At 33.7% G+C, this 9321-nt stretch overlaps 1 protein-coding gene across 1 annotated transcript; it reads right to left on the bottom strand.

Annotated features, from left to right (window-relative positions):
- Window positions 1-3176: 3176 nt before the first annotated feature.
- On the bottom strand, window positions 3177-5189 carry LOC106775660 (40S ribosomal protein S14). The gene is made up of 6 exons (XM_014662803.2): window positions 5054-5189; window positions 4801-4920; window positions 4675-4720; window positions 4010-4095; window positions 3626-3755; window positions 3177-3448 (listed from the first exon to the last, which is right to left on the bottom strand). Exons 1-6 carry the CDS (start codon window positions 5054-5056, stop codon window positions 3381-3383), a joined length of 453 nt encoding a protein of 150 aa, XP_014518289.1. The 5' UTR covers window positions 5057-5189; the 3' UTR covers window positions 3177-3380.
- Between the last annotated feature and the right edge of the window lie 4132 nt (window positions 5190-9321).

Raw genomic sequence — 9321 nt, 5'->3', positions numbered from 1 at the left:
AATCAAGGCCTACTTTTAGAATGACTTTAGAGAGTTCTACAACTCTATCTTATCCAAATCAAGAATAAAGTACGATTTCCATTTTTTCTTACTTTAATTAAATATTATGTGTTGGATGAGTCCAAATGTGTACTCCGATGATTAATTTGGCCTTCTTATGTGTCTAGACAGGGTTTTTGTTTGTTGATGTCATGAAAGTTTCATTAGGGAGTTTAAGAGTACATTTTTAAGGTAAGGGAAATTAATCGTTAAATTATGTGTTGATTACTTTTGAGTTGAGATTTGGTTGTGAAATGTTAAGGACATAGAATTTGGGTTGAGCAATTAGGTCATAATCAAATTTAAAGTTGTTAATTGAATTGAAAAGGAATTAGAGAAGATTAGATTAAGCTAATTGCACAAATTAAATACCAGATTATTATTGTGGACTGATATGTCGTTGGACATTAGTTAAATAGCGTTATAGGCTTCACCTCAAACAAGCCAAGTCGAAGAACTCTAGAGGCTCGCATTGGGCGGCACTAAGTATTATTGGGCATCCTTATGGAATTTAAGTTCTAGAGAGCTCTAAGGTTTGGGGACACTGGGCGTTGGGTTTATCACTAAGTACAAGAGCTCGCCACTGGACGGAAACTTCAAATCGTTGGGCGTGGGTTTGAATTTCTCTTCCAAGGGCTCTCTGTCAAGAGCTGGTAAGTGGTCCTTCTTGGCGTCAAATAGTACATACTGTGTAGTTTTGGGTTGTTGAAATCTTTGAATGGAACTTAAATACTGGATGATGAGAATTATGATTATGGAAATATATGTTTATGAGTATAAAGTGGATGTAATGTGATGGAGTGATTGAAGTTAATGGAATTGTATGTTTATTTGAAGTATGTGCTTATGAGGAAGTAGTACAATGCTTTTATAATGTAGTGTTATGCATTGACTAGGGATATGTGTTGGTGAGCAATTATCTTATTAGGCTTACAAACTCATAGAGAGTGTCGTAGCTTAGGTGGTGAGAGTTGAATGAGATTCTTATGACTAGATTAGGGATGAGACCATTAATCTGTGATGCTATAAGTAACTTACCTTGTCCAAAGAAAATTGATTCATGTTGGTTAAGCCAAATGAAGCAAGAGCCTTTGTCGCAATCCACTTTTCTGACGGCATGAAAGTTTCTATGTCTCAGTCAATGCATAAATCTGGATAAAGAATCTAAGAATTTAGTAGATGCTTATGATTGAATTACTTAAGGGTAATTATAAGTTCTATACAATATTGATAATGAATATTTTATTTAGTAAACTTAAATTCTATGTAAACTAGAAATTTCTTACATTAGCTTACTCTTTTATCTGAATTTGTGTATTGTTTGTATTTTTCTCTTGCAATGATTATTATATTAGTGTGAGCAGAAGAACCTACAGCCAGAAGGAATGATAGATCTTAGACGAGAGAGTGTATTGTAGTGAAAGTTAGAATCTTTTCAATGTCATATATGAATACTATGTATTGTGTGATAAGAATTTTCTATTTATATCTCAAGTGATGTAATTACTCATGTATTTTTGAAAAACTTTTACTATATTTACATCGCATACATGTGTTTATAAATGTTTTTACATATTATAATCAAAATTGCTTGATATTTTAAATTGTAGAAATTCTATTGATAAATTATCTCTATTTTTATAATGACCTTAAATATTATTGTAATTCCTTGATAAATCTAATTTTATGATATATTTTATTTAAACTTTTAAATTAATCTTGTACTTCATATGTAAAGAATCAAATAACCATTGATTAAACCATTTAGTTTTTTTTTTTCAATATTTTACGAAATTAACCTATACCTCCAAGTACTTTCATCCTTTCTTAAAAAAGAAAAAAGAAAATAAAAATTAAGATGGTGAAAATTAGTCTATGAGAATTTTCTTAGTAAACCAAACAATCTATTCCCCTTGTTCAAGATCAAGAATTAGTCAATGAAAATTTTCATTTTAGCAATTGCATGGTTAAAATAGTGGATAGAAAAAACAAGCTAAAGTCTAAAATCAAGTTACTATTGCTAATGTATCTAATTGCTTCAATTAGGATGCATAATAGGCAACCCGATACAAGAAACAATTTCGCTATTGAGAACAAAAAACAAACAATATATCAATACAGCAATAGATTATTCAAGGTAAACATGAAAAAAAAAAAAAACATAAGCCATTTACCAAATTAATTTAATATTCAATCATTTCTTGCATCGGCTAAGGAAATAAAGTAATATTTATTTTTCAGTTATTGAAATGCTGTCCTTTACCGAACATTAAAAATACATTAAAGTTGATACATTAAAAAAAATTATATTTTGAAGACGATAACATTACAGAAAAAAAAAAAACAATTTTTAATATTTTGGTTCCAGGTTATGTAGCGGACTCTTAATTTGGTACAAACCTTTTAATCAAATCTCCTCCTTTAGTAGAATTCAAATTTTGTTCAAGTTGTCATTTCTCTTGTTAATGGTTATTAAAACTATCTGACCATGTTTGTATTTTTACTATTAAAAAAAGAGCAATTTTTAAATCCAGAATTCAATAGCCACCAACTTCTGAGACTAATGCACAAGATAGAATCTGAGGTAAAAAAGTTCAAAGACAAATCCAAAATATACATTATCTTTTTATCGTCTAATCTTAGAGATTATTTGCAAATACAGTTCGAAGGATATTTTGAATTTAATGGATAGAAAACTGCAGATTATTGCTGGTGTGAACTGTATACAACTTCAAATATTGAGTAAAGATTTCGATGTTTTGCGGATGATGGTTATGGAATTTATTACTAGCTTTTTTGGGAGGATTGTTGAGATTGTTAACAAAATTATGTCACAAAAGACAACATAATGTAGTTAAAAAATTAAAACTAAACTATCTCCAACAGAATTGTTTGAATTCCTCAACCATCACGATTAAATAAATTAAAGCTCAACAATTAATTCATTAATTTTACACATCCCTTCAATTTTCATCATCAAACTTGCAGATTGAGAACCCTGCAATTAATAAATAATAATCCAATTTCCAACCATTCTTATTCGCAGGGTTAAGAGTAGATAAACGTAGGGAGGGAGAACTATCTAAAAAAACAATAAACAACAAAAAAAAAAAAAAAAAACTTTATCAAGCAGATAATTTGCAGTTTTCTAAGACACAACAACATTCAGAACTTTCAAAAGACTTTAACAATAATGTCTGTATGTAAACTTCAATTATGTTGGAGAAACCTTAAGAAATAAAATAAAAGTTTGATCTTAAACTAAATCAAAATTTCGAAATGGCACAATTCTACTTGACATGGAAATAAAAGCAGAGCGACTCCAATCATATAGTAGAAGCTTAAAGCCTTCTACCTCTCCTTCCACTCTTTCTACGCGTGCTGTCAGAAGGAATGGGAGTCACATCCTCTGGAAAACAGAATAAAAAAAATAGCAATTAATATTTAGCTACAATATCAAATGAAATCAATACAAAACTAATGCAAAAACCCAGTTAGCTACATACTATTGACATAAACAACAATTGAAAAAGGACAACCAGACAATCAAATTGAACTTGTGGTTTTCCCTTAAATGGGCAAATACCTATGCGACCAATTTTCATTCCTGAACGAGCAAGGGCTCTAAGAGCTGATTGAGCGCCAGGACCAGGTGTCTTTGTCTTGTTTCCACCAGTGGCGCGGAGCCTGATGTGAAGAGCAGTTATGCCCAACTCCTGGTCAAAATAATTTGAAACAATGCATTAAGTTAGGCAGCTTCAAAGAAACAAAAAATACTCACTATAGATTCACAGAGCATGAACAGATTAAAATCAGAGAAAGGAGAAAAATCAATTGACCAATGATATTGGATTAGCAAACAGGGTGATCAAATAGGAATTCTACAAATACATAAGAACGACATGACAATCACAAAATGCAACATGGTCAGAAGAGAGAAAATGACTGTACTAATGTGAATCCCACTGACCTTGCATCTGGCAGCAACATCCTGTGCTGCAAGCATAGCAGCATAGGGAGAAGATTCATCTCTATCAGCTTTAACCTTCATCCCACCTGAAATTAAAAAGCAAAGACATACAAGTAAAGCACATGAAAAAGCAAAGTCATAAAATACGTAAAGAACGGTTGTTTTCTTATATCTACTAAAAAAGAAAACACTCAACCTAAAATTAATTGTGAATAAAAATTTCAGCAAAGAATAAAAATATAGAAATAAATTTTAGCAAGCAGTGTGAATAAAAATAAAAATAAAAACTCAAAACTCCTCAACATAAAGCCAGACAGACTCGTAAAAACTGTGCAGGTCAAATCACAAAGCTCCCTCCATCACAAGACATGGAAATACTTAAGTGTCAGATAAGGATCATAAAAGCACGTGTATTAACACTCTAACAAGAAAGGTGATCAGGGATTAAAAAAAGCACATGTATTAACAATCTAACCTATTAACATCCGCTGAAATTGGATATGGCCAATTTCATTATCAATATTATAACATCACAAAACTTTGATAAAAAAAAAAAAAAAAAACCGGAAAAAAATAGAAGCTATTATATAATAGCCAGAAAAATGGCTATGGAACAATTGCATACAGTCAACTAATTCCTATAATGTGAATAAAAGCAATCATACCAGTGATACGGACAAGTGTTTCCCTTCCAGACAAATCAGTGACATGCTGCAACCATAAAAATCAAAAATCAAACTATAGCAATTGCAAATCAAAACCACAAAATTTAAAGCAACGCAAATACTTACAATGAAGGTGTCATTGAAGGAGGCAAAGATGCGAGCGACGCCAAAGACATGCTCACCGTCTCTAACGGCTGGACCCAGAGTCACATTTTCTTCTTTTGGCTCTCTAACCTTTCTCCTCGACTGCACAACAACAACAACAAAAACACTACTCAGAAAATTTAAGATTTACGAGATTGATTAATGAGATTTACACCACACAGTTAGAAAATCAGAAAATCTAGGATTTATGACATTGATTAAACTATGTACGAACCATGATTGTTGCAACGCAGTATAGAGATTCGGAGTTAAGATGAACCTGCCGTCTAAAGTTCTCGGTTCTGCAAGGTAAACGAGGAATAACCCTTTGTTTCGATTTTATATATCAAGATATTAGGGTTTTTGCTGGGGGAGAGTAGTTCAATTTACAATATTACCCCTGTGCATTTTTGTTTTCTAAATTAGTTTTTGGAGCTGTGTCCATCCAAGGTTTTCTAACATTTTAATTTGTTGATTATTAAAATCATAATAAATACAAGCAATTGCATTACGAGATTTTAAAAATTATATTGTATTTATTATATTAATTTTATTTTATAAAAAAAAATTATAATTTAATATAAGTATTTTATATTGTAAAATTAAATAATAATATTTTAATTATTTATATGATAAAAATATATTTAAGTTATTTATATATTTTTCAATAAAATGTATTGTATATAACTATTTTAAAAAATATATTAAGATTTAGTTAATGAAAATTAAGAATCTAACTTTAATTTTAAAAAAAATATATTGTTTAGATGATATACTTTGATGAATAATAAAAATGGCCACAAACGTAAATGGCACACTATCTATCTGTTAATAAAAACAATGAATAATATAAAATTGTTGGATAGAAATTATAAAAATATAAAAATTAAATTAANTATAAAATTGTTGGATAGAAATTATAAAAATATATTATTTAAATTAAATTATATATATATATATATATATATATATATATATATATATATATATATATATATATTGTTTGTTAATGCGCGTACGTCTGTTTTTCAGTTGGTACATTTTAGCAATGTGTATCGAGTTATAATAAATAAAAATATCCCCATATATATTATAAATTCTAAGTTTTAAAGTCAAAGGTATTCATTCTCAAAACTAAAAAAAAAAAAAAAAAAAACCCTAAACCCTTACTAACTTTCTCAACCCTTTCTCTTTCATCTCTCTCACTTCAACATTTTCTCTGTTATCTAATGATAGATCCAACTAAAAAAAATCAGAAATATTCGTCATTAAACAATTTACCTTTGTAAATAGTTGAGTCATTGACATATTCGCCTTTAGACAAAGGTTCATTCAAGATCTCTTCAATTTCATCATCTTCAATAACCTCTATGATTTCATCATCTACATATGTTGAATCATCATCTCTTAAAAAACCTTCAGGCCAATTACCAATTCCTTTGATGTCATTATGTTGTGAAAATTAGATAAGACAAAAATTATAAAATGAAAACTCATTATAAAGTCATTTTTTTTGTAAGAAATTGTTTAACAACGAGTGTTTCTGATTTTTTTCAATTGGGGCTACAGTAGAGATGATAGAGAAAATGTTGGAGTGAGATAGATAAAAGAGAAAAGGTTAAGAGGAATGAGGGATGTGAGTAAGGGTTTGTGGATTTCTTGTTTTTTTTTTTTAGTTTTGAGAATGAAAATTATTCAAATACCATTGACTTTAAAACTTAGAATCCATATGAGGGTATTTTTGTCTACTATAACCCGGTACACGTTGCTAAAATGTATCAACTGAAAAACAGGCGTACGCACGTTAACAAACCCATATATATATATATATATATATATATATATATATATATATATATATATATATATATATATATTCTTTGCTCCCAATCTCCTTTTCTTTTGAGCAACCGATCTTACCTCTTTGAACAGAACAACTTGTAGGACATTAGTGTGGGATGGATGTCGGGCATATCAGCTGTCGTCCAGGCAAAAAGGTCACGGTTGCGCCAAAGGACCGCCTGCAACTCCCCTCCATCTCTGGCTTCAGGCCTCCTACCATGTTGGTAATTTGTTGGTTGCCTTGTCCCACCTTCACAGGGCGTAGCTCTTCGAGTGAGTCAATCCGGTCGTCAGTATTAGTGCACGGGTCAAGGTCTGCCATCACCACCTCCGACCTAATCGTCTTTCGTCGGGTCGACTAGGGATGAAGTTTTAATTGACTGCATAACATTCTCGGGGTCATCTTATGATCAACCCAGATAGTGCACATGGTTCCCCTCTCTGATGGATACTTCATGGTCAAATGGGGGAGTGGATACTATTACTCCAAATGTGTTAAGACATGAGCGACCTAAGAGGACATTATAGGATGTGTTGGTGTCTACCAGCAAAACCTTCCTTTCGTCACCTTCCCGTCCGACACCTAAGCGAGTGCGGAGGTCTACATAGTCGCACGTGTCTACCCGTTCTCTGGCAAAGCTCGCTATTTGTTCATTATACGAGACGATCAGGTCTTTCGACAAGTCCATGCGCTGGAAAGTCTTTCAGTATAGGATGTTGACAGAGCTTCCCCGATCGACCAACACCTTGCTCACCCCATAACAGGCTATTTCCGCTGTGATTACCATGTGGTCGTCCTGATATGGGTCCAGCGTGTGAAAGTCTTCATCCGTAAAAGTGATTGCTGGCATGGATCTCTTAGGCCTACCGACGGTATTAACCGATCGGAGGGTCCAGACGTGACGCTTCCTAGCTGTTAAGGATGATCCTCTTCTGGCGAACCCTCCGGAAATGGTATTAATATGACCACGTAACGGGCGATCATTACTTCTGCTACGGGTTTTGCTACGCCGTCTCTCTGATATGGGGCAGTCATTCCTACCGTACTACATGCGCCCCGGTCATCCTGTCTCACTGGACTCCTCCTCCGCGGGCTGGGCGATCATACCTATGAGTCAACTTGACAATCGATTTTGACATACTTCTTCAATTGCCCTACTCTTATTAGCTCCTTGAATCAGTCCTTGAGTGTCACACATTCTTCGGTGATGTTGTCCAAATTTTGGTGATACAAGTAATGCTTATTGTCGTCAGGCCCGAACGGCGTAGGATGCCTCTTAGGTGTCTGTATCAATTCGGCGCTCAACGCCTCCTACAATATTTTAGCGCGGGGGGCATTCAGTAGGGTGTATTGGTGAAAATGCGACCCCCTGGGAGGTTCCTTCTGCTTGAACTCCCCGACCTTTCTTGGCACTCCCTCGTGCCTTTTTCCTTCTGATTTCTCCCTTGTCGTCTGCGCCTCCTTTCGATCATACTGCTTCATCTCCTCCACCCTTACTTCATCAGCCGCCCACTCACGCAATTCTTCCAAAGTCTTTGACGGGCATCGACAAACATTGTCCTTAAAGGGTGGGTTGGATGTATTAAAGGGCTAACTCGGGATTGAGGCCCTTTACTCAGTGAACCATCTTCTGGTAACGGTCCATAGATTATGAAATCCTTATGTTGCCAGACAATCCCACTGTGGCCTAAATCAAAAATCACAAGGAGAAGAAAACTGAAAAGCAAAAGCAAAGTCATGTCTTTATGATGACATCTCTACAATCATCTTTACTTGGATCATGATTCTTAAATCAACAAAAGCAATTTGGGGTTATCTAAAGATAGAATACATTAGAGATGAAAAAATTTCAAAGCATGCAAGAGCTTAACTTAATGAGAGAATTAGAACTTCAGAGGATGAAAGAGTCTGATGCTCCGTTTACCCTTCAAGAGATGTTGATATTTATTGACGAATATGGATATTCGTTTAAGACTCGAAAGGATATTGACATCCGTTTTAGTGTATGAATTATGTATTCACACATGTGAAAGTCGTGCTCGTGCCACCACCCCTGGATCACCTTCAACCACCACTAGACCACCTTCAACAACTACCACGACCAAGCTCTGCCACCACTGGATCACCTTCTTGCACCACCACTAAGCTTTGTCACCTCCAACTTAAGCTTTTCCACCTCCAACGAAGCACACCACAATAACACCACACTACCATACTCACAACAAGCAAACAAGAACAGAAGAAGGAAAGAAAGAGGAATTTGATTTAGGTAGAAGTGGTGAGTAAGATGCAAAAGTAGGGAGAAAGTTAATATAGTGACAGGGATCGGTGGAAACCACTAATGAAGTGGTTGGAATTGGAGAAAGTTATAATTTTTAGTCACCACATTAGATATTAATGAAGGACAAAAGAAAAATAAAAAAGTACATAAAGCACTACGTGGTGGTGGAGAGTAGCGCTCAATTTTCTTGGGAGTTACTCCCTGTACCTCCCCAATTCCAACCCCCACCCCCCCAATTTTTTTGGATTTTTTTTTAAATACAAAATTAATCTTTATGTTTTTTTTATTTTTACCGTTTTACACCTATTTACTAAAGTTAACCTACTCTTTTACAGTCTGCCTCAGTCAAAACACACAGACTCAAATTCCTCTCCTTCGT

Source organism: Vigna radiata, chromosome 10 (assembly GCF_000741045.1).
Source record: "Vigna radiata var. radiata cultivar VC1973A chromosome 10, Vradiata_ver6, whole genome shotgun sequence".
NCBI classification, from domain to species: Eukaryota; Viridiplantae; Streptophyta; class Magnoliopsida; order Fabales; family Fabaceae; genus Vigna; species Vigna radiata.
This window is presented reverse-complemented; position numbering and strand designations above follow the sequence as displayed.